The 25,556-nt window shown below is 49.5% G+C and overlaps 1 protein-coding gene across 4 annotated transcripts in view; it reads left to right on the forward strand.

Annotated features, from left to right (window-relative positions):
- The window catches only part of LOC115157332 (capping protein, Arp2/3 and myosin-I linker protein 3), a 59,220-nt gene extending 42,219 nt beyond the window's left edge, over positions 1 to 17,001 (forward strand). The window contains exons 21-40 of one of the 4 annotated variants that reach the window (XM_029705499.1): positions 6,207 to 6,379; positions 6,698 to 6,766; positions 7,188 to 7,281; positions 7,468 to 7,566; positions 7,661 to 7,780; positions 7,880 to 7,993; positions 8,219 to 8,394; positions 8,493 to 8,580; positions 8,752 to 8,865; positions 8,951 to 9,017; positions 11,156 to 11,343; positions 12,030 to 12,109; positions 12,188 to 12,307; positions 12,446 to 12,623; positions 13,218 to 13,608; positions 13,725 to 13,834; positions 13,921 to 14,149; positions 14,305 to 14,373; positions 14,724 to 14,834; positions 15,643 to 17,001. In XM_029705499.1, the coding sequence (XP_029561359.1) occupies positions 6,207 to 6,379; positions 6,698 to 6,766; positions 7,188 to 7,281; positions 7,468 to 7,566; positions 7,661 to 7,780; positions 7,880 to 7,993; positions 8,219 to 8,394; positions 8,493 to 8,580; positions 8,752 to 8,865; positions 8,951 to 9,017; positions 11,156 to 11,343; positions 12,030 to 12,109; positions 12,188 to 12,307; positions 12,446 to 12,623; positions 13,218 to 13,608; positions 13,725 to 13,834; positions 13,921 to 14,149; positions 14,305 to 14,373; positions 14,724 to 14,834; positions 15,643 to 15,683 (2,631 nt within the window). In that variant the 3' untranslated portion in view covers positions 15,684 to 17,001. The remainder of the gene's footprint in view (positions 1 to 6,206; positions 6,380 to 6,697; positions 6,767 to 7,187; positions 7,282 to 7,467; positions 7,567 to 7,660; positions 7,781 to 7,879; positions 7,994 to 8,218; positions 8,395 to 8,492; positions 8,581 to 8,751; positions 8,866 to 8,950; positions 9,018 to 11,155; positions 11,344 to 12,029; positions 12,110 to 12,187; positions 12,308 to 12,445; positions 12,624 to 13,217; positions 13,609 to 13,724; positions 13,835 to 13,920; positions 14,150 to 14,304; positions 14,374 to 14,723; positions 14,835 to 15,642) is intronic. The other 3 variants (XM_029705500.1, XM_029705501.1, XM_029705502.1) reach the window with 3 other exon arrangements.
- Positions 17,002 to 25,556: the final 8,555 nt, after the last annotated feature.

The following is a 25,556-nucleotide window of genomic DNA, read 5'->3' on the forward strand; positions in this document are numbered from 1 at the left end:
GTGGCTTCCGTCTGGCCACTCTACCATAAAGGCCAGATTGGTGGAGTGCTGCACAGATGGTTGTCCTTCTGGAAGGTTCTCTCATCTCCACGGAGGAACTCTGGAGCTCTGTCAGAGTGACCATCGGGTTCTTAGTCACCTCCCTGACCAAGGCCCTTCTCCCACAATTGCTCAGTTTGGCCAGGCGGCCAGCACTAGGAAGAGCCTTGGTGGTTCCAAACTTCCACTGTGTTCTTGGGGACCTTCAATGCTGCAGAAATGTTTTGGTACCCTTCCCCAGATCTGTGCCTCAACACAGTCCTGTCTCGGAGCTCTACAGAGAATTCCTTTGACCTCATGGCTTGGTTTTTGCTCTGACATGCACTGTCAACTGTGGGATCTTATTTAGACAGGTGTGTGCCTTTCCGAATCATGTCCAATCAATTGAATTTACCACAGGTGGACTCCAATCAAGTTGTATAAACATCTCAAGGTTGATCAATGGAAACATGATGCACCTGAGCTCAATAGGGTCTGAATAATTATTTAAATAAGGTTTTTATTTTTGTATATATTTGCAGAAATTTCAAAAAACCTGTTTTCGCTTTGTCATTATGGGGTATTGTGTGTAGATTGATGAGGAAATCAATTTAATCAATTTTAGAATAGGCTGTACGTATGTCACGTCTGATTTGGACTGGTGGATAGGCGGAATCAAATGCAGGAGACAGAGGTGCTGGAGGTGAGTGTCTTTTAATAAAACGGACACACACAAACGCCGAAAAGCACAGGGCGCTATACAAAGTTCGCCTGGGAGAAACACTTTCCCATAAAACACAAAATATAATTCAAAGGCAAGGAGCGCAGCCCGGTAAATCGTTCTCGTATAATTGTCGCTAACACAACGTGGACAATAAACAATCCCGCACAAAATCCCAACTGAAAACACACATTATATAAGTCCCCACTAATGACATACACAAAACAGGTGCGGAACAGACAGACAAAACTAAACGACACAGAAACAACGATCGGTGGCAGCTAATAGGCCGGCGACGACGACCGCCGAGCGCCGCCCGACCGAGGAGGGGCGCCACTCTCATTGGAACCTGTGACAGTACCCCTCCCTGAGCCGCGCGCCGACGCCGGCCTCGGGGACGGCCCGGAGGGCGAGGCGCCGGCCGATCCGATCGGCGACGGTGGAAGTCCAGCAGCATAGAGGGGTCCAGAACGTCCGCCGCCGGAACCCAGCACCTCTCCTCCGGACCGTACCCCTCCCAGTCCACGAGGTACTGCAGGCCCCCTACCCGACGTCGGGAGTCCAGGATGGCTCGGACTGTGTACGCCGGGCTCCCCCCGATGTCCAGGGGGGGCGGGGGGGCCTCCAGCACCTCACTGTCCTGCAGCAGACCAGCTACCACCGGCCTGAGGAGAGACACATGAAACGAGGGGTTAATACGGTAATACGAAGGAAGTTGTAACCTTAACACACCTCGTTTATCCTCCTCAGGACTTTAAACGGCCCCACAAACCGCGGACCCAGCTTCCGGCAGGGCAGGCGGAGAGGCAGGTTCCGGGTCGAGAGCCAGACTCTATCCCCCGGGTTAAACACGGGGGCGTCACTGCGGTGGCGGTCAGCGCTCTCCTTGTGCCGTTCGCTCGCCCTCCTTAAACATTCCTGGACCGCGTTCCAGGTCTCCTGAGAGCGCTTGACCCATGCCTCCACCGCAGGAGCCTCTGTCTGGCTCTGTTGCCATGGCACCATGACCGGCTGATACCCCAGCACCACCTGGAAGGGTGACAGATTAGTGGAGGAGTGGCGCTGAGAGTTCTGGGCCATCTCGGCCCATGGCACGAACTACGCCCACTCCCCTGGCCGGTCCTGGCAATACGACCGCAGGAACCTGCCCACATCCTGGTTGATGCGCTCTACCTGCCCATTACTCTCGGGGTGGAACCCCGAGGTCAGGCTGACCGAGACCCCCAGCCTCTCCATAAACGATTTCCATACCCTGGACGTAAACTGGGGACCCCGGTCAGATACGATGTCCTCGGGCACCCCATAGTGCCGGAAGACGTGAGTGAACAGGGCCTCCGCGGTCTGCAGGGCCGTAGGAAAACCGGGCAAAGGGAGCAGACGGCAGGACTTAGAGAACCTGTCCACAACGACCAGGATTGTCGTGTTCCCCTGAGACGGCGGGAGATCCGTAAGGAAATCCACCGAGAGGTGAGTCCAGGGCCGCTGTGGAACAGGGAGGGGCTGTAATTTCCCTCGAGGTAGGTGCCTAGGAGCCTTACACTGAGCGCATACTGAACAGGACGAGACATAACGCCGGACATCCTCAGCCAAGGTGGGCTTACCAGTACCTCCCCTTCAGGCCCCGCACTGTCCGTTCCACCCCAGGATGACCCGAGGAGGGTAGAGTATGGGACCATCGGATCAGGCGATCGCAAACACCAAGCGGAACGTATTTCAGGCCCACGGGACACTGCGGTGGAGTAGGTTCTGACCGACCCGCCCGCTCGATGTCCGCATCCACCTCCCATACCACCGGTGCCACCAGACAGGAGGCGGGAAGTATGGGAGTAGGATCGATGGTCCGCTCCTCGGTGTCGTAGAGACGCGACAGTGCGTCAGCCTTCCGGTTCCGGGAACCTGGAATGTACGAGAGAGTGAAGTTAAACCTCGTAAAAAACATGGCCCACCTCGCCTGACGTGGATTAAGCCTCCTCGTTGCCCGAATATACTCCAGGTTACGGTGGTCGGTCCAGATGAGAAAAGGGTGACATGCCCCCTCAAGCCAATGTCTCCACACCGTCAAAGCCCTGACCACGGCTAACAGCTCCCAGTCCCCCACATCATAGTTGCGCTCCGCCGGGCTCAGCTTCTTAGAAAAGAACGCGCATGGGCGGAGCTTCGGTGGAACGCCCGAACGCTGCGACAGCACAGCTCCTACCCCAGCCTCGGACGCGTCCACCTCCACTATGAATGGCAAAGAGGGGTCCGGATGCGCCATGACAGGTGCATTGGTAAACAGAACCTTCAGACGATGGAAGGCTTTGTCCGCCTCTGCTGACCATCGTAGCCGCACCGGCCCCCCCTTCATCAGTGAGGTAATGGGAGCTGCTACCTGGCCAAAACCCCGGATAAACCTCCGATAATAATTAGCGAACCCCAAGAACCGCTGCACCTCCTTAACAGTGGCTTGGGTTGGCCAATTACGCACAGCCGTCACGCGGTCACACTCCACCTCCACCCCCGAGGTGGAAATGCGATATCCTAGAAATGAGACGGCTCTTTTGAAGAACTCACATTTCTCAGCCTTGACGTATAGGTTATGCTCCAGCAGCCGCCCAAGCACTTTACGCACCAGGGACACATGCTCGGCGCGTGTGGCGGAGCAGATCAGGATGTCATCGATGTACACCACCACACCCTGCCCGAGCATGTCCCTAAGGACCTCGTCCACAAAGGATTGGAAGACAGCGGGAGCATTCTTTAACCCATACGGCATGACGAGGTACTCATAATGGCCCGATGTGGTACTAAATGCGGTTTTCCACTCGTCTCCATCTCGGATACGCACCAAGTTATACGCACTCCTGAGATCCAATTTCGTGAAGAAGCGCGCCCCGTGAAATGACTCCACTGCCGTAGCAATGAGAGGTAGCGGGTAACTGAAACCCACTGTGATAGCATTTAGACCTCTATAGTCAATGCACGGGCGCAGACCTCCCTCCTTCTTCTTCACGAAAAAGAAGCTCGAGGAGAAGGGGGATTTAGAGGGCCGAATGTATCCCTGTCTCAAGGACTCAGTGACGTATGTATCCATAGCCACGGTCTCCTCCTGAGACAGAGGATACACGTGACTCCTAGGAAGGACCGCGTCGGCCTGGAGGTTTATCGCACAATCCCCTCGTCGATGGGGTGGTAATAGAGTCGCCTTCGTCTTACTGAAAGCGATAGCCAAATCGGCATACTCTGAGGGAATGTGCACGGTGGAGACTTAGTCTGGACTCTCCACCGTAGTCGCACCGATGGAAACTCCTATGCACCTACCTGAGCACTCCCTCGACCACCCCGTAAGAGCCCTCTGTCTCCACAAAATCTGGGGGTTGTGTGTGGCTAGCCAGGGGATTCCCAGTACCACTGGGAACGCTGGGGAGTCAATGATGAACAGGCTGATACGCTCCACATGACCCCCCCACGTCTGCATAACCAGTGGCACAGTGACCTCCCCTACTTGGCCTGACCCGAGCGGTCGACTATCTAGGGCGTGCACAGGGAAGGGGTGGTCCAGCTGAACCCGGGGAATCCCTAACCTCTTAGCTAACCCATGGTCCATAAAACTCCCAGCTGCACCTGAATCGACTAGCGCCTTATACTGGAAGTGAGGGGAAAAATTAGGAAAACAAACGGAGGTGTACAAGTGGTCGACAGGGGGCTCTGGGTGTGGCTGGTGCGGACTCACCTGGGGGGCCGAAGCAGTGCTCTGCCTGCCCTCCGAACTCCCGGAGGGACCTCTCCAGCACCGGTCCACAGTGTGTCCTCTGCGTCCACATCGGGTGCAGGAGAGACCCCCCCCTCCGGTCCTCCTCGGTGCAGCCCCCCCTATCTCCATGGGCTGTGGAGCGGGAGGACTGGTAGGCGGAACGAACAGGCCCCGACTGGAACGTCCCCGGGCAGCCAGCAGGTTGTCCAATCTAATGGACAAATCCACCAGTTGGTCCAGAGTGGAGGTGTTGTCCCTACATGCCAGCTCCCGGCGGACGTCCTCGCGAAGGCTGCACCTATAGTGGTCTATCAGGGCCCGCTCGTTCCACCCCGATCCAGCGGCGAGAGTCCGGAATTCCAACGCGAAATCCTGAGCGGTCCTCGTCTCCTGTCTCAAATGGAATAGTAGCTCACCCGCCGCCCTGCCCTCCGGGGGATGATCGAAAACCGCCCGGAAGCGGCGGGTGAACTCAGGGTAGTCACCCCGGGCCGAGTCTGGACCATTCCAGACCGCATTGGCCCATTCCAGGGCTCGACCCGTGAGACACGAGACGAGGACGCTCACCCTCTCTTCGTCGGAAGGAGGTGGGCGGACGGTCGCCAGGTACAGTTCCAGTTGGAGGAGGAACCCCTTGCACCCAGCGGCCGTCCCATCGAACTCCCTGGGAGGTGAAATCCGGATCCCGCTGGCACCCGCTTCAGTGGATGTGGGTAGGGGCGCAGGGTGAGGGACCGGAGCTGGTCCTGCTGGGGAGGCACTTCTCTCCCATCTCTCCAACCGGGCCAACACCTGATCCATGGCCGAGCCTAGGCAGTGGAGGAGGCAGGCATGCTGGGAGACCTGCTCAGCCATGGATGGCACTTCTGCTCCTGCTGACTCCATCAGTTTTGGTGCGGGATTCTGTCACGTCTGATTTGGACTGGCGGATAGGCGGAATCAAACGCAGGAGACAGAGGTGCTGGAGGTGAGGGTCTTTTAATAAAACGGACACACACAAACGCCGAAAAGCACAGGGCGCTATACAAAGTTCGCCTGGGAGAAACACTTTCCCATAAAACACAAAATATAATTCAAAGGCAAGGAGCGCAGCCCGGTAAATCCTTCCCGTATAATTGTCGCTAACACAACGTGGACAATAAACAATCCCACACAAAATCCCAACTGAAAACACACATTAAATAAGTCCCCACTAATGACATACACAAAACAGGTGCGGAACAGACAGACAAAACTAAACGACACAGAAACAACGATCGGTGGCAGCTAATAGGCCGGCGACGACGACCGCCGAGCGCCGCCCAACCGAGGAGGGGCGCCACTCTCGTTGGAACCTGTGACAACGTAACAAAATGTGGAAAAAGTCAAGGGGTCTGAATACTTTCTGAATGCACTGTATTGCACAATAATTATATATTCATGTCTTTTTATGTATTGTTTTCTCTTTATTCAACCCGCCACCGCCCTTCATACACACTATTTCATGACCCTAAACCCGACCACCCTGCAGATATAACCATGGGGACTGCGGGTTTTGAGTCAACCCGCGCATCACACACACACACACACACACACACACACACACACACACACACACACACACACACACACACACACACACACACACTTCACAACTTCACTTTAAGAGCCTAGGCCCTTAACCTATCTTGCACCATCTCTCTCTTGCTCTCCCTCTCCTTTTCTCCATCCCTCTATCTATCCTTCTTTCCTCAGGCCCTGCAGTCCCTTTCTCTGGCTGACTCGCGCCTGCGCTCTCGGGGCACGGTGATGGTGAATGCTCTGGGAAGCAATGCTTGCCTACGCAAGGTGGATCTGAGTGGGAACAGCCTGGAGGATGCGGGGGCTAAGATGCTCAGCAAAGCCCTGCAAATCAACACTACACTCAGGTAAGAGAGAATGAGGGAGGGGATGGGAGAAGAGGTTCTGGGGGGAGTCATTATACAGTTGCTATGCTGTAGGTAATGCAGTGACAATGTATTGAGGCGGTTTGTGTTACGGCTGTGCAGTACACTCTGTAGTGAACACATTGCAACTTATTACCACTTGTAAGGTTATTCATGTTTTGTAATTCTGAATTTGTAATTTGACAGGTGTCATGTATGTGAGCTGTAGACGTAGTTATGAAGTCAATTATTGACCTATTTCTGTCTCCATTTATATCTTTCTTTCATTCTTTTTTCTTCCTCCCATTTGATCCTTCTAAGGAGTGTGACGTGGGATCGTAATAACACCACGGCTACAGGATTCCAAGATGTGGCTCGGTGCCTGGAACAGTGAGACACACGCACGCGCACACGCACGCGCACACGCACGCACACGCACACGCACACACACACACATACACACACACACACAGACCCTCTCTCTCCCACTCACTCAAACAAACTTGAACACGAGAGACTCTCATTAAAGTCCATAGACAGACGTATCTTTGAGCTTGCTTTGCAGTCAAGTGTTTGTCATTGCACAGCATTTCATCAGCACTCTGACCTGTTTGTGCGATAGGGCTGCCTGTGTGAGTTCTAGTGACAAGGATTCACATAAAGAGGCTAATATATTAGAACGCTATCCGCTACCTGCCTCAAGCCTTTCCATTCTGTACTAGTTAAAGGCAAGGTAGCTGTAATTATTCATATTAAAGTTATGGATTTTTAATGATTCTTCTATTATCCCTTTCTCACTCTCTCTTTACAGTAACTTCACCCTGCAGTACATGCCTATCCCCCTCAGTGATGTCACACAGGCATACCGAAGCGCACCTGAGAAGATTGACCAAGCACTGACCAAGGTGGGTTACCTGGGGGTGTGATATCCCACCATGACTTAATCACACCTTGACATCATGACTGTTTTCAACAGCGTATGTCTCATATCCATCTCTCATATGTACTTATTTCTCCTCTGTTCAGTTTACTTTGTAAAACCATCTCTCTTTCACTCTTCTTCCATCACATACCCTCCCTCCATCTGTCAGATCCAGCGTGCTCTGCTGAGGAACAACCAGACCCAGAGGTTCTCTCAGAAACAGGCTCTGCGTCTACACCAGGGCCTGGTCACCAGCACTGCTGAGCAGGTACGAATACTGTGTGCACTGGGATTTTTACGAGAAGACAGTCTTTAAGTCAAAACTCCACAGACTGACGGCAGTGTGTATGTGTGTGTGTCAGGTGATGGAGCGGCTGTGTGTACGCGTACACCAGCAGGTGTGTGTTCTCCGAGGCTCAGAAGAAGGAAAGGAGCTGCAGGCTGCCAGACAGGTCCTGAAGGAGGCCAGAAACTCTCGTGCGGTAAGTGTGTGTTAGTGTATATTCTAAACCCCTCTTTCTGTCTCTCTCAGCTATACTGTGTGTGTTTATATATTCTAAGTTCCTCTCTCTCCCTCTCAGCTATACCCGTCTCTGTGTGAGCTGGTTCATGTTCTCTCAGTGGATGGGCCTGTCAGACAGAAACTGGACTTCCTGGCAGGAGAGCTGACCAAGGCTGCTGATAAGGAACTACAGGTAGACTACTTAACACTCCTCTCCCCTGCATGGTTGGAGTTGGACTATGATGGATTCATTCAGAAATAGATACTGTAGATGGATAGATGTATTCCCTTACAGGAAATCTGGTCAAGGTTGCTGATAAGGAAATACAGGTACTGTGATTCTTATCAGAGACAGGACTTATTGAATGAGGGACTAACACATTGATTGCTATAATGACTGACTTCCGTTTATTCCCAGGTGATAGTGGACTCCATGGTGTCTCTGTGTCGGGAGCTGTGTCCCATGTCCTCCTCTGCAGCAGAGAGACTCAACCCTCCGCTCTCCTCCATCTCAGAACGCGTCTCTATCCCTCGCTCCACCATCCGCACCGCCCTGATGGAGAGAGCAGCACAGGATATCAACAGAGCCCTGGAGTAAGTGTGGGAAGAACAAATGCGAGAGGAGATGAAAAGGGTCTAGACTAAAGAGAAAGAATAAGGAATTTGAAGGAAGTATTTTCTCTCTCTCTCAGGGAGGTGAAGCTGTCTGTGGTCTCCTATCTGACCAACTCCATAGTGGATCAGATCCTTCAGGAGCTCTACACCACTCACAAAGCCCTGGTACTAACACACACACACTATCTCTCTCTATCTGGGTCTCAGAGTCTTGATCTGGCTGAAAATTATGCAAATGTATCTACAACAGTGACTTAGTGCAGTCTCAGTTTTGTCTACCCTTTTTCTCACACCAGTTCATGTAGTCTTAACAAGTAGATGGCTTTGTTGTCTCAGCTTCGTCAGGTGTCCCAGGTGAAGCGTTGGGATGATGGAGGAACAGGCAGACACACCATCAGAATCACAGACTCACTGGACTTCCCTGATGAGGAAGGCCTGGGCATGAACATCGTACGTGTGTGGGTGGTTGTATGTGTATGATTGCATTTTTCCATTGCTCTATCACGTTTCCTTTCCTTTCTCTGTGTCTTACTAGGACACCATTGCCATCAAGAAGCGCAGCGCCAGAACCCGAAGGATTCGGCCCGTGTCCACCAGACTGAGTAAGCTCACCTGATTAACTAAATCAATATTAGTCTTTTTTACCGGGCATTATTTGAGCATTAACATACGTTTGACGAGAATGGCGCTGGAGAGAACAGCAGCTGTTTTATTAGTTGCGTTATTTTGTACATATTGTTTCCTATGACCGAAAATAGCTTCTGGACATCAGAACAGTGATCACTAACCGCGATTTCGATGAGGATTTCTACTTCAATGAGTCGGCAGCAAAGGACATACAGCTCATTCCGGACCAGGCCCAAATCCCTGACACTCGGAAAATAAGAGGTGGTGTTCTAGAGGCCAGCGTGCAGGACACCTGACGAGACTATGTTGGTGAATGGATAAACCGCTTCTACCCTCCGTTTTATTGGTGAACGTGCAATCACTGGAGAATTAACTGGACGAGCTCCGTTCGAGACTATCCTATCAACATGATCTGAAGTACTGTAATATTCTATGTTTCTCCGAGACGTGTCTGAACAAGGACATGAAAAATATAAATCTAGCTGTTTTTTCAATATATCGGCAGGACAGAACGGCAGCGTCGGGCAAACTCAAGGGTAGTGTGTCTAATCTATAATATTAAAGACATCTTGAGGTTCTGCTCACCTGAGTTAAAATACCTCATGATAAGCTGTATACCATACTATTTATCAAGAGAGTTTCATCTATATTTTTTGTAGTGGTATATTTACCACCACAACCGATGCTGCCACTAAGACTGCACTGAATGAGCTGTGCAGGGCCATAAGCAAACAAGAAAATGCTCACCCAGAGGTGGCGCTCCTAGTCGTTGGTGATTTTAATGCAGGAAAACTGAAATCCGTTGCACCTCGTTTCTACCAGCATGTCACCTGTGCAACTAGAGGCGAAAAACTCTAGATCACCTTTACTCCACACACAGAGATCCATACAAAGCTCTCCCTCGCCCTCCATTTGGCAAATATGACCATAACTCTATACTCCTGATTCCTGCTTACATGCAAAAACTCAAACAGGGTAGACAACAACACACGCTGACCCTCACCACGGGGGCCCCTCAAGAGTGCGTGCTTAGTCCCCTCCAGTACTCCCTGTTCACCCACAACTGCGTAGCCGCACACAACTCCAACACCATCATTAAGTTTGCCGACGACGAAACAGTGGTAAGCTTGATCACCGACAATGATGAAACAGCCTATAGGTCAGAGACCTGTCAGCCTCAACGTCAGCAAGAGAAAGGAACTGATTGTGGACTACAGAAAACGGAAGGGCCAAGCATGCCCCCCATTCACATCAACAGGGCTGTTATGAAGTGGGTTGAGAACTTCAAGTTCCTCAGTGTCCACATCACTAAGGACCTATCATGGTCCAAGCGAACCAACACAGTTGTGAAGAGGGCATGAAAACGCCTCGTCCCCATCAGGAGGCTGAAAAGATTGTACAGGTCTACAATTGAAAGCTTCTTGACTGGCTGCATCACCGCTTAGTATAGCAACTGCTTGGTATCTGACTGCAAGGCGCTACAGAGGATAGTGCGTGCCATCCAGGACCTCTATACCAGGCGGTGTCAGAGGAAGACCTAAAAATTGTCAGACTGCAGCCACCCCAGTCATAGACTGTTCTCTCTGCTAGCGCACTGCAAGCGGTACGGGAGCACCAAGTCTGGGACAAAAAGGCTCCTGAACAGCTTCTACCCCCAAGCCATAATACTGCTGAACAGTTAATCAAGTTGCTACCCAGACTATTTACTCACACTATATACTCTCACACACACACAAAACACACACACATGTATATTGACACACACACACACTTTCACACCCTTCACATACACTGCTGCTACTCTGTTTATTATCTATCTTGATTGCCTAGTCACTTTTACCCCTACATATATGTACATATTACCTCAACTACCTCGTATCCCTGCACATTGACTCAGTACTGGTACTCCTTGTATATAGCCTCGCTATTGTTATTTTATTGTGTTACTATTTCCTTTTTTATTTCGCACATTTCTTTTACTTTTTAACTTTGCATTGTTGGGAAAGGGCCCGTACGTAAGCATTTCACGGTAAAGTCTACACTTGTTGTATTCAGGGCGCATGAGACAAAAAAAAGTGATTTGATTTGACCCACCCCTCTTTCCCTCTCTCAGGTCTGGGAGATGACCCTACCTCCTCTCCTCCTCCCTCGGCCCTGTCTCACTCTGCCCCCCTGTCCCGCTCAGCATCATGGGAGTGTCTATCCACATTGCCTACCCATGGTGCACCACTGCACCACGTGACGCACGCCAGGCCGCGGCCCCCTCGAAGGCACAGCCGAGGACAAGTCCCTCTGGACACAGTGAGTCTTTTGGGCTCATAGCAACCTCTAGGACTTTCCACCATATTGCTTCTACAATACTGTAGCTGTCCAACCTTCTCATATCTTCACAAGTGCGTAGGGGGTATGGACGAGGGGTGGGTGCTGGACCTAGCATCTGAGTCAAACAGAGTTTACTTTATTTTCTATTTACCTCACAGTTAAAATCCACTTTCCTTTTATGCTGAAATTTGTCATCCTGTTTTTTTTTTCATGCCAGAGGCATTCCAAAAATAAGTTCCTTTATGACTGTGAATCTGTCACATTGTTTATGACATTCTCCAATCTGCGAGGCAACGTTTGTCTATTTGTTATTTTTAGTCGTTGTTAGAAGCGTTTCTAAATCAGATAAACCAGGTTAGTGATCTGGTCATGAGGAATCATGTTGAGCTCTGAATAGAGCTCTCTATTGGCAGCCTATCAGATTCCTCGGCTGCATCCCAAATGGCACCCCTTTTTTCTATATATTGCACTTCTTTTGACCAGAGCCTTATGGGACCTAGTCAAAAGTAGTGATCTATATAGGGAATAGTCCTACAGCCAGTCATTGTACATTATAATTGGCTGTGTCAGCACTGCAGTAGTTTCAATGAGACGGAAACATTGTGCTGGTAGTGTGTTTGTGTGTGTTTGGCTGTATTGTAAGCCTGTTATCTCTGTCCTCTCAGCATTGTTCAGAGAACGGAGGAGTCAACCTGCTGGAGGATGGACTGCCTGATTTCTACACCAAGAGAGTCCTGACTGACAGGTAGGATTTACACGATACACACACACACACTAGTGCTCTCACTGACCCGCTACCCATATCTGTATCTCTCCCCACCAGTCAGCTGTCATCACTTCATCAAGCTCAGTCCCTGAGGAGGAAGAAGAGACGCAGTGTGCTGTCAATCTTCTCTGGGTTCCGCAAGAATCGCAATTCCACCATCTCCAATCAGGAAACGGAGTATGGAGGGAGTCATGAAAAGTCATGCACATGATTACATGTCCTTGTTATAAATGGTTCATTAATTGTTACCAACAACTATATAATAAACGGATCGACTTTCTCTCCCTCTCTCGCTCTGTCTCTCTGTCTCTGTAGTGGCTCAGAGAATGTGTACTCTATGATTCAGCACCCTAAGGATCCTGGGAAGGTGGAGGCCATGATTGAGGTGGGGGCCAATGTGAGGATGATGCCGTCCCCCAGGCCCATCCAGGGCGTACCACTGCCTGGGATGAGGGGGGCCAGCCCCAGCCCCCACTGTCTCACACAGAGACAGGTAGGAACGTACCACTGTAGGTCTGTGTCACATGCGTCGAAAGGGACAGACCAAGGCACAGCGCTTTGAGTGCTCATCTTCTTTATTTAATGAGAGAACACTTAAACAAAATAAACAAACGACAAACGACAGTTGCGTAAAGTACTACGACTATACGAAAAACAACCACCCACAAACCCAAAGGAAAAAGCAGGCTGCCTAAGTATGGCTTCCAATCAGAGACAACGAAAGACACCTGCCTCTGATTGGAAACCATACCCGGCCACACATAGAAAATGAACATAGAAAATGAAAACTAGAACAAATCCCCATGAAACAAACCAACCCCAAAACACACCAAAACAACACCCCCTGCCATGCCCTGACCATACTACAATGACAAATGACCCCTTTTACTGGTCAGGACGTGACAGTCTGTCCCTAGCTCATGAATAGGGCCAAGAGTTTTACTTGACCTGACTAGTCATCTCCTGGTTTATCCCACTCATTATCATAGTACAGCATGTATGCTTTTACTTTCTATGTAATCTATTGCATACGACACAGTTTAAGCCTTACAATTTTCTCTCTCTCCCTCTCTCTCTCACCTTCCAGCCTTCCGACCTGGTCAGCATGGTGTACAGTTGTATCGGAGCAGAAGACGAGGACTCAGACAGTAGCTTTGAGACCAGACCAGTGGACAGAGACACTGACAGATCGACTACATCAGACATCCAGACAGAGACCCATGCCAATGGACATGCAATGTCCTCCGCTTCTCTGACAGACAGTCAGCCTGACAGACAGACAGATCCAGTCAGTCAGGACCTGCCGATACCCAGTGCTCAGACAGACACACAGAAGGAGGTGGACAGAGGGACAAAGGGGACAGAGTCGTTGGACAGGCAGGAGCGAGCCCCCTGTGGACAGAAATCAGAATCCCCTTCTCAGAGCAGCAAGCCCAGTCTGGCCAGCATGAGACAGAGACACCTGCAGGGGAGCTCCGGTACTGCAACATAAATATCTAGATGCATTTATGGCTCTGGGTGCTGCATGTGCTATGATGTAGAGTTGTAACAGAATTACAATTTAACTTATGTTTCACACTTTCTTCCTTTTAAGAGAAATCAACAGATGGTGTAGGATGGATAGATGGAGACGGGGTAGAAGAGGAGAAGAATGAAAAGAAAGACAGAGGAGCAGAAGGACAGCGTCCTCCCATTCCTGAAAAGGTGGGAGTGTGTCTTCCCTAATTGCTTGTATCGTTGTTTGTGTACGGTAGTCTGTATCTAACTACGAGTGCATTCTCTCTCCACAGCCTGGTAAAGATAAGACTTCTCCAAAGACACCGTCTGCTGTCACTCCACCTGAGGAAACAGCCAATGAGAGAACCCCGCCTCCTGTTCCAACTGCCTCTGCCAAGCCCACTTTTGATTTGTCTGGTCCTTCTGTCACTCAAGATGAAGGAACTAATGAGATGAAAAGCCTGCCACCTGCGTCTACCAAGCCGGTGGTAGACGCAGGTCTACCACCTGCTGGTTGTCAAGGTACCACTGTGATGAAATACCATTGAAGATGGTTTTAAGAAATTATTATTAATTGTAATGATAATTGGTTCCTTTCCTGACCAACAAATCATTAATGGCTATGAAAATGTTGATGATGGCGATGGCTAAGGTTGACATTTTGACAATTCAATCAGATGAGGGAGGAACAAATGGTTTTCCACTGAAGGCACATCGCAACAGGAAAGCAAACTCAGGTGACGCAGGTATGTGTGTGACCGTGAGCAGGTGTGTGTGTGTGAGCGGGTTCACTGCATGCGTGAATGTGTGCTGTACATGCATGTTTGTCTACAGATGTTTGCAGGAATGTGCTTGTTTTACGATATATTTTCAATTCAGATTTCTGATTTGATGCATTTATTTTCTTGTTATTTCAGTCATTGAATATGTCTCATTGTCTCTGTTATATACTTGGTCCATCTCTCTGCCATGGACAATCCAGTAGATCTCTTAGGATGTTTACCATGACTGCTACATTCCTGCAACATGCCCCTGTGTGACCCAGTCACCATCTGTGTTGCCCTGTGTGTGTGTGTCTCATATCATTTTCCTTCAGGCATGGAACGGGACAGTCCCAATGATCTGGAGAGGGGGTTCTCAGATCGCGAATCCCCTGTGAAAAAACCCAGACTCCCCCAGAACAGAAACAGATCTCTGGACACTGGGTGTATGTATCTGTGTCTCTGGACCACGCTCTGTGCCGTACCGTATGTGCATGTCTGAATGGTCATACTGTAGTGTGTGTGTGTGTGTGTGTGTGTGTGTGTGTGTGTGTGTGTGTGTGTGTGTGTGTGTGTGTGTGTGTGTGTGTGTGTGTGTGTGTGTGTGTGTGTGTGTGTGTGTGTGCGAGCCTGTTCAAAGCCTTCTTTTCATGGCTCAGTGGTGAAAGAGAATTGACCTGACATTGACATGTCATGACAGTCTAACCCTATCCCAATGTGTCACATGGTCAGGAAACACTGGGCCATTAACATCTAGTTGACTGTGTCCCAGACACTGGGCCATGATGGGCATTAAAATCGAATAAAAAAATCCCAGACAGGATGAGTGTTTGGGGAGATTCTTAGCGGCAGGTAATCTAGTGGTTAAGAGCGTTCGGCAAGTAACCGAAAGGTTGCTGGTTCAAATCCTCGAGCTGACTAGGAGAAAAATCTGTCTGTGCCCCTTAAACGAGGCACTTAACCCTAATTGCTCCTGAAAATCGCTCTGGATAAGAACGTCTGCTAAATGACTCAAATGTTGACATTTTGTCAATTAAGCCCCCTTTTCTATTTAACCAGAGTCAGATTAAGAAAGTTAAATGTCATTTCTGGAGCCATTTCTAACTAGCATTACCGCAATGATTGGAAGTCTACAGGAGCATCTAAGTAGAAAAAAGGGCTTATTTGCCAAAACATCGAATTATCCCTTTAATGGCAGATTAGATTAGACCAAACCAGGACCCTGACATTCAACTCTGTCTGTGTGCTGTCTAGGTCCTGAATGTCCAGAGCCCGGCACTGGTGAGACGTCATGACAACAACCGTCAGGAAGCAAAGACAATGTTCAGGACAACTGTCGGGAGATGTGAAGAGAGCATGAGACAGACAGATAGAAAAGGGAAGTTATGAACTTGGTCACCATAGACCCAACTGTGGTTATCCTCGTATACAGTAGTAATTTCTCTCATATTGGCTAAACATGCATGATTTTTTTCCCCTTTCTCATACTCAGTTGCACTTGCTTTCATTCCTTTACAGAGGACACACACACACAGGTGTCTGAGGGCCCTCTAGTATTCTCATGCTGTTATTTCTTGCACTTCTTGTTGTACAAAAATCTTTGATCATATTTCTCATTCTCCCTCGTCTTTCTTTCATTGACAATTTGTGACACTGCTACTGTAAGAATGAGTTGGTATTTATTCTAAATCAGTATTATGTCAATATTGAATATAAGTAAACAAACTGCACTAACCATTGTTATTACTAAGTCATTACATGGTAACAGGTAACTTCATGTTTTTATTTAAAATAAGGTTATAATGAATATGATTGGATGTTTTATGGATGTTTTTCATATGGTGTATGATAACTGAAGATTGAGACGATGACGTGTATTGTTTATCATTATTAAAGTAATCTATTAGTTGATCAATGGAACATAATTGCAGTTTGTTTTAATCAGTTTTAAAAAAAAAATTACAGGACTGAAATTAGTATATTTTCAAAAAATATATGATTAAACAATCAATTAAAAATGATTTAACCAAAGGATCCAAACTGATGATGCACTCTCTTGGGGACAAAAAACACCCTAACCTGACTTCTGCATCAGGAACTCATATATTTTTTTGGTGTGTGAGATTTGGCCCACTAGGAAAATTGCATCCATGGGCTTTGGAGCAGTGCTATGTAGTGCCAGCAGAGGTGGCCAAATACTTTGAGCTGAGTGATGAAACCATTACTTGGATGGGATAAGTCAGTCAGGCTGAGTTTAGACAAGTAGCCCAATTCAGATTTTTTTTATACACTAATTGGTCTTTTGACCAATCACATCAGATATTTTTCAAAAGACCAATTAGTGTAAAAAATAACAGAATTGGGCTGCCTGTGTTAACGCAGCCTAACTGCCCTTCTACACTACAGCCATTGGGCATCCAGCGTTGCAGTCAGACATAAGCCGTTGAGGCAATGCTTCCTTTGAAATCAATGAAAGCTGCTATGCTGCCCATGTTGCACTCTTGTCCAAGCTCAAGAATCGCAGAGGTTCAATTTGACGGCTGATACTTATGTTCATTCTATCTTGTGAATTGTAAATAATGAGAAATAAAGTTGATTTTGGTTGCAAATGGCCTCGATTAGACATCACTGGTTATTTTACTAAGATTTATGAAGTCTACTAGCTACTAGCTAGCAGAAACGGTATCTACATTGACTATGTTCACAATGTAAACAAAAGCAACATGTGTAATTAGATGATCACTAGCAACAATTTGAGAGTACTTGTGAAAAACTGAACCAAAGCTATTGTACTTACCCATAATCGATGAATATGTTACAGTACAGTAGGGGAAAATAGAATAAAGATGCTCTGCCCCTCTGGTCCTCTACACTCTCCGTGTTGCAGGTAGAAGGTCACATTGAAATGATGCACAGGACGCTAATAGTGGAGCTGAAGTGTAATAGGCTGACCACACCGCTGGTGTCGTGTGCACGAGCATTGCAAAATAAATTTAGAAATCGATGTTACTCAGTTATTGCACCCACACTGCTCACGAGCGTCTGCGTTACCAAGGGCTAAAATAGAAATCAGTTATATTTCTGATGCAGATCGCACTGCAAGTCCTGCCTCTCCCATCTCCTCATTGGTTTATAGAAGCAGGTATGCATCTCATTGGTTATACCCACGTGGGTGATTGAAAGACGAACTGTGTTGCCAGTCGGTGTAGTAATACTATGAAAGTTTAGATGCTAATCACCATATACATTCAAAGATGAAAAAGCCTGGAAGGAGGAGAGATGACTAGAAACGATTCGGTTGGCTGTTTTATATGTGGATTAATTGTCGGAGTAGAGGACCTTGTGCATTTCAGGTAAAATAACAACTCAATGTTTATATCCCAGGAGAAATTAGCTAGCAACAGCAAGCTAGCTAGCTAAATTGCCATAAATGTTTAATGCTTTTCGACTTGTTCCCAAATTACTGTAATTGGTTCAGAGTTTGTTTTTGATATTTTAACCTGCATGTCGTGATCGCGTTTGGTGTAGGGGGACAAAATAAATGTATGCATGATGGCGCACGGTTTGGGTTCCGTGTTAGCCACACAAACTATACGTGAGCAGTGTCTGTGAAAAGTATTTTTCATAGAATTGGTAGCGTCAAATTTTTTGAGGTAGCCTTCTACTGAAAGAGAGGCCAAGAAGAAATGAATCAATGAATTAGGCAAGGATTAAATTTGCTGTGTAAGAAGTCAACATTCATTAACACTTTACAATAAGGTTTAATTTGTGAAGGGTTTATAAAGGGTTTGTAACAACATAAGGGTTCAATATTATGCATATTTGTAAGTGCATTTACAAATTGTTAATAGCTGGAGGTAAATTGTGGCTCACCATTTGACAAGCACTGACAGGCTATCACACTATTTTGACCAATTTGTTATAACCCATTTGATGTTTTATAATGCATTTACAAATTATTACATTAGAAAGGCCAGACAGAAGAGATTGCGCGAAAGAAACGTTCACAAGAAAAAAATGTTGACAGAGGAGAGAGGGTACATTCTCTATGCAATTTGTTTAACTTTGGATACAGAAGTTATACTGGATGATTTAGCACGCCTCTCAGTTAGCTAAAAACAAGCAAAAAGTGTCGGACGTGCGCGAACACATTGCAATTAGAATGGACGGTAGTGAATGAGAAAACACGACGGGCCGTGAGGTTCAACACAGTCAACACATTATGCGCTTCATATGAATTGCGCACAATTACGTCTGTAATTGTGACATGTATAGTTAAAGTGTGTATTTAGTGTTAAGTTTAGCTGCATATTTTAAGCCTACTATTGTTGATATTGAGCACTCAGTAGTCTTTCTCAGGCGCAAAGGACGCTGGGAGATGTGGTGCCTAAACGTTTGCATGGGTACATCCAGTGATGCCAATTTAGCAATTTTGTTGGTAGATTTAGCAACTTTTCAGACTACCCTGGTAACTTTTTTTTCAAACAGCACCTAGCAACAAATTTAGCTACTTTTAAAAATGTATTTGGAACTTTTAGCAACTTTTGAAAAGTGACTTAAACGCTAAAATGCACGCATTTTCCCTGTAAATGACACAAACACAATTTTCTCTGTCACACACTCAGTGACAACATACGTGCCTGGCTGCAAAAGTGCATTGTGAGTGACGTCAGCAGCAGGCGCTCAGCTCGTGCACGGCAGCAACAGGCCAGCAAAAATTTCAACAAATTGCAAATCATTGTTGGCTGACTGCAGCAGGAGTAGTACAGGTTCGATGAGCCAAACCCAATGAATATACACTGCTCAAAAAAATAAAGGGAACACTAAAATAACACATCCTAGATCTGAATGAATGAAATAATCTGTCACGTCCTGACCAGCAGAGGGCATATTGCTTAGTCTAGGTCAGGATGTGGCAGGTGGTTTGTGTTTGTTTAATGTTGATGATTGGGACTTCCAATTGAAGGCAGGTGTGTATAGTTGCCTTTGATTGGAAGTCCTATATAGGTGTGTGTGTTTGTCTTTGGGGTTGTGGGGAATTGTTTGTGTGCACTGCGTTGGTTTGAGCCTGCCACACTGTTACCATTGTAAGTACTGTTTATTGTTTTTTTTGTTCAAGTGGATGCCTTACATGTTTCCTTTAATAAACATGAGTGTCCACAATCCCGCTGCGCCTTGGTCCTTCTCTCTTAAATACGACATATTCGCCGAAGAGTACGACATATTCTGTGACAGAATTCCCCACCAACACAGGACCAAGCAGCGGAAGAAGGCTGGTGAGGACTGGGAGACACGACGGGTAAGGGAGACCGAGAGGCACCCCCAAGATTTTTTTAGGGGGGGGCACAAGGGCTTTTTGACGGCGTCAGAGCTGCCCGCCAGTCAACAGTCGTCAGAGCTGCTTGCCAGTCAACCGTCGTCAGAGCTGCCCGCCAGTCAACAGTCGTCAGAGCTGCCCGCCAGTCAACAGTCGTCAGAGCTGCCCGCCAGTCAACAGTCGTCAGAGCTGCCCGCCAGTCAACAGTCGTCAGAGCTGCCCGCCAGTCAACAGTCGTCAGAGCTGCCCGCCAGTCAACAGTCGCCAGAGCTGCCCGCCAGTCAACAGTCGCCAGAGCTGCCCGCCAGTCAACAGTCGCCAGAGAGGTCAGACTGCGCTGAACTGCCGGAGTGGCCAGACTGCGCTGAACTGCCGGAGTGGCCAGACTGCGCTGAACTGCCGGAGTGGCCAGACTGCCCTGAACTGCCGGAGTGGCCAGACTGCCCTGAACTGCCGGCGTGGCCAGACTGCCCTGAACTGCCGGCGTGGCCAGACTGCCCTGAACTGCCGGCGTGGCCAGACTGTCCTGAACTGCCGGCGTGGCCAGACTGCCCTGAACTGCCGGCGTGGCCAGACTGCCCTGAACTGCCGGCGTGGCCAGACTGCCCTGAACTGCCAGACCGTCCCGAGCTGCCAGACTGCCCAGACTGCCCAGACTGTCCCGAGCTGCCAGACTGTCCCGAGCTGCCAGACTGCCCCGAGCTGCCAGACTGCCCTGACTGTCCCGAGCTGCCAGACTGCCCCGACTGTCCCGAGCCGCCAGACTGGCCGGACTGCCCCGACTGCCTGGAACGGCCAGCACCTGAGCCACCTCCAGGATAGGTGGGTTGGGGAGGGAGGGTGTAGCACAGTGCCGTCGGTGACGGCAGCCACCCTCCCTTCCCTCCCTTTTTGTTTAGGGGGTATTGTTTGTTGGTTTTGTTGGGGTATTGGGGATTTTCTTGTGTTTTTCTTTTTTTAGGTGCATCCCGGAGTCTGCACCTTGAGAGGGGGGTACTGTCACGTCCTGACCAGCAGAGGGCATATTGCTTAGTCTAGGTCAGGATGTGGCAGGTGGTTTGTGTTTGTTTAATGTTGATGATTGGGACTTCCAATTGAAGGCAGGTGTGTATAGTTGCCTTTGATTGGAAGTCCTATATAGGTGTGTGTGTTTGTCTTTGGGGTTGTGGGGAATTGTTTGTGTGCACTGCGTTGGTTTGAGCCTGCCACACTGTTACCATTGTAAGTACTGTTTATTGTTTTTTTTGTTCAAGTGGATGCCTTACATGTTTCCTTTAATAAACATGAGTGTCCACAATCCCGCTGCGCCTTGGTCCTTCTCTCTTAAATACGACATATTCGCCGAAGAGTACGACATATTCTGTGACAGAATTCCCCACCAACACAGGACCAAGCAGCGGAAGAAGGCTGGTGAGGACTGGGAGACACGACGGGTAAGGGAGACCGAGAGGCACCCCCAAGATTTTTTTAGGGGGGGGCACAAGGGCTTTTTGACGGCGTCAGAGCTGCCCGCCAGTCAACAGTCGTCAGAGCTGCTTGCCAGTCAACCGTCGTCAGAGCTGCCCGCCAGTCAACAGTCGTCAGAGCTGCCCGCCAGTCAACAGTCGTCAGAGCTGCCCGCCAGTCAACAGTCGTCAGAGCTGCCCGCCAGTCAACAGTCGTCAGAGCTGCCCGCCAGTCAACAGTCGTCAGAGCTGCCCGCCAGTCAACAGTCGCCAGAGCTGCCCGCCAGTCAACAGTCGCCAGAGCTGCCCGCCAGTCAACAGTCGCCAGAGCTGCCCGCCAGTCAACAGTCGCCAGAGAGGTCAGACTGCGCTGAACTGCCGGAGTGGCCAGACTGCGCTGAACTGCCGGAGTGGCCAGACTGCGCTGAACTGCCGGAGTGGCCAGACTGCCCTGAACTGCCGGCGTGGCCAGACTGCCCTGAACTGCCGGCGTGGCCAGACTGCCCTGAACTGCCGGCGTGGCCAGACTGCCCTGAACTGCCGGCGTGGCCAGACTGCCCTGAACTGCCAGACCGTCCCGAGCTGCCAGACTGCCCAGACTGCCCAGACTGTCCCGAGCTGCCAGACTGTCCCGAGCTGCCAGACTGCCCGAGCTGCCAGACTGCCCTGACTGTCCCGAGCTGCCAGACTGCCCCGACTGTCCCGAGCCGCCAGACTGGCCGGACTGCCCCGACTGCCTGGAACGGCCAGCACCTGAGCCACCTCCAGGATAGGTGGGTTGGGGAGGGAGGGTGTAGCACAGTGCCGTCGGTGACGGCAGCCACCCTCCCCTCCCTCCCTTTTTGTTTAGGGGGTATTGTTTGTTGGTTTTGTTGGGGTATTGGGGATTTTCTTGTGTTTTTCTTTTTTTAGGTGCATCCCGGAGTCTGCACCTTGAGAGGGGGGTACTGTCACGTCCTGACCAGCAGAGGGCATATTGCTTAGTCTAGGTCAGGATGTGGCAGGTGGTTTGTGTTTGTTTAATGTTGATGATTGGGACTTCCAATTGAAGGCAGGTGTGTATAGTTGCCTTTGATTGGAAGTCCTATATAGGTGTGTGTGTTTGTCTTTGGGGTTGTGGGGAATTGTTTGTGTGCACTGCGTTGGTTTGAGCCTGCCACACTGTTACCATTGTAAGTACTGTTTATTGTTTTTTTTGTTCAAGTGGATGCCTTACATGTTTCCTTTAATAAACATGAGTGTCCACAATCCCGCTGCGCCTTGGTCCTTCTCTCTTAAATACGACATATTCGCCGAAGAGTACGACATATTCTGTGACAGAATTCCCCACCAACACAGGACCAAGCAGCGGAAGAAGGCTGGTGAGGACTGGGAGACACGACGGGTAAGGGAGACCGAGAGGCACCCCCAAGATTTTTTTAGGGGGGGGCACAAGGGCTTTTTGACGGCGTCAGAGCTGCCCGCCAGTCAACAGTCGTCAGAGCTGCTTGCCAGTCAACCGTCGTCAGAGCTGCCCGCCAGTCAACCGTCGTCAGAGCTGCCCGCCAGTCAACAGTCGTCAGAGCTGCCCGCCAGTCAACAGTCGTCAGAGCTGCCCGCCAGTCAACAGTCGTCAGAGCTGCCCGCCAGTCAACAGTCGTCAGAGCTGCCCGCCAGTCAACAGTCGCCAGAGCTGCCCGCCAGTCAACAGTCGCCAGAGCTGCCCACCAGTCAACAGTCGCCAGAGCTGCCCGCCAGTCAACAGTCGCCAGAGAGGTCAGACTGCGCTGAACTGCCGGAGTGGCCAGACTGCGCTGAACTGCCGGAGTGGCCAGACTGCGCTGAACTGCCGGAGTGGCCAGACTGCCCTGAACTGCCGGAGTGGCCAGACTGCCCTGAACTGCCGGCGTGGCCAGACTGCCCTGAACTGCCTGCGTGACCAGACTGCCCTGAACTGCCGGCGTGGCCAGACTGCCCTGAACTGCCGGCGTGGCCAGACTGCCCTGAACTGCCAGACCGTCCCGAGCTGCCAGACTGCCCAGACTGCCCAGACTGTCCCGAGCTGCCAGACTGTCCCGAGCTGCCAGACTGCCCCGAGCTGCCAGACTGCCCTGACTGTCCCGAGCTGCCAGACTGCCCCGACTGTCCCGAGCCGCCAGACTGGCCGGACTGCCCCGACTGCCTGGAACGGCCAGCACCTGAGCCACCTCCAGGATAGGTGGGTTGGGGAGGGAGGGTGTAGCACAGTGCCGTCGGTGACGGCAGCCACCCTCCCTTCCCTCCCTTCCCTCCCTTTTTGTTTAGGGGGTATTGTTTGTTGGTTTTGTTGGGGTATTGGGGATTTTCTTGTGTTTTTCTTTTTTTAGGTGCATCCCGGAGTCTGCACCTTGAGAGGGGGGTACTGTCACGTCCTGACCAGCAGAGGGCATATTGCTTAGTCTAGGTCAGGATGTGGCAGGTGGTTTGTGTTTGTTTAATGTTGATGATTGGGACTTCCAATTGAAGGCAGGTGTGTATAGTTGCCTTTGATTGGAAGTCCTATATAGGTGTGTGTGTTTGTCTTTGGGGTTGTGGGGAATTGTTTGTGTGCACTGCGTTGGTTTGAGCCTGCCACACTGTTACCATTGTAAGTACTGTTTATTGTTTTTTTTGTTCAAGTGGATGCCTTACATGTTTCCTTTAATAAACATGAGTGTCCACAATCCCGCTGCGCCTTGGTCCTTCTCTCTTAAATACGACATATTCGCCGAAGAGTACGACATATTCTGTGACATAATCTTATTAAATACTTTTTTCTTTACATAGTTGAATGTGCTGACAACAAAATCACACAAAAATAATCAATGGAAATCCAATTTATCAACCCATGGAGGTCTGGATTTGGAGTCACACTCAAAATTAAAGTGGAAAACCACACTACAGGCTGATCCAACTTTGATGTAATGTCCTTAAAACAAGTCAAAATGAGGCTCAGTAGTGTGTGTGGCCTCCACCTGCCTGTATGACCTCCCTACAACGCCTGGGCATGCTCCTGATGAGGTGGCGGATGGTCTCCTGAGGGATCTCCTCCCAGACCTGGACTAAAGCATCCGCCAACTCCTGGACAGTCTGTGGTGCAACGTGGCGTTGGTGGATGGAGCGAGACATGATGTCCCAGATGTGCTCAATTGGATTCAGGTCTGGGGAACGGGCGGGCCAGTCCATAGCATCAATGCCTTCCTCTTGCAGGAACTGCTGACACACTCCAGCCACATGAGGTCTAGCATTGTCTTGCATTAGGAGGAACCCAGGGCCAACCGCACCAGCATATGGTCTCACGAGGGGTCTGAGGATCTCATCTCGGTACCTAATGGCAGTCAGGCTACCTCTGGCGAGCACATGGAGGGCTGTGCGGCCCCCCAAAGAAATGCCACCCCACAACATGACTGACCCACCGCCAAACCGGTCATGCTGGAGGATGTTGCAGGCAGCAGAACATTCTCCACGGCATCTCCAGACTCTGTCACGTCTGTCACATGTGCTCAGTGTGAACCTGCTTTCATCTGTGAAGAGCACAGGGCGTCCTGCACGGTGTTGGGCTGTAAGCACAACCCCCACCTGTGGACGTCGGGCCCTCATACCACCCTCATGGAGTCTGTTTCTGACCGTTTGAGCAGACACATGCACATTTGTGGCCTGCTGGAGGTCATTTTTCAGGGCTCTGGCAGTGCTCCTCCTGATCCTCCTTGCACAAAGGCGGAGGTAGCGGTCCTGCTGCTGGGTTGTTGCCCTCCTACGGCCTCCTCCACGTCTCCTGATGTACTGGCCTGTCTCCTGGTAGCGCCTCCATGCTCTGGACACTACGCTGACAGACACAGCAAACCTTCTTGCCACAGCTCGCATTGATGTGCCATCCTGGATGAGCTGCACTACCTGAGCCACTTGTGTGGGTTGTAGACTCCATCTCATGCTACCACTAGAGTGAAAGCACCGCCAGCATTCAAAAGTGACCAAAACATCAGCCAGGAAGCATAGGAACTGAGAAGTGGTCTGTGGTCCCCACCTGCAGAACCACTCCTTTATTGGGGGTGTCTTGCTAATTGCCCATAATTTCCACCTGTTGTCTATTCCATTTGCACAACAGCATGTGAAATTTATTGTCAATCAGTGTTGCTTCCTAAGTGGACAGTTTGATTTCACAGAAGTGTGATTGACTTGGAGTTACATTGTGTTGTTTAAGTGTTCCCTTTATTTTTTTGAGCAGTGTAGTTGGTCAAGAATGTTCGATCTTGAACAGAACTTACAACATCAATCAACATGTCTCAATCAAAATTGTACAGCCAGAGGTACAGAAAAGAGTGTGAGTCTGTACCTGAACAAATGTCAAATCATATTTTTTGCCGAGTTGGCCAGTCAATTTGAGTAACGTTATTGTGAATTCTACTAAA

This window comes from Salmo trutta, chromosome 21 (genome assembly GCF_901001165.1).
Source record: "Salmo trutta chromosome 21, fSalTru1.1, whole genome shotgun sequence".
NCBI lineage: Eukaryota > Metazoa > Chordata > Actinopteri > Salmoniformes > Salmonidae > Salmo > Salmo trutta.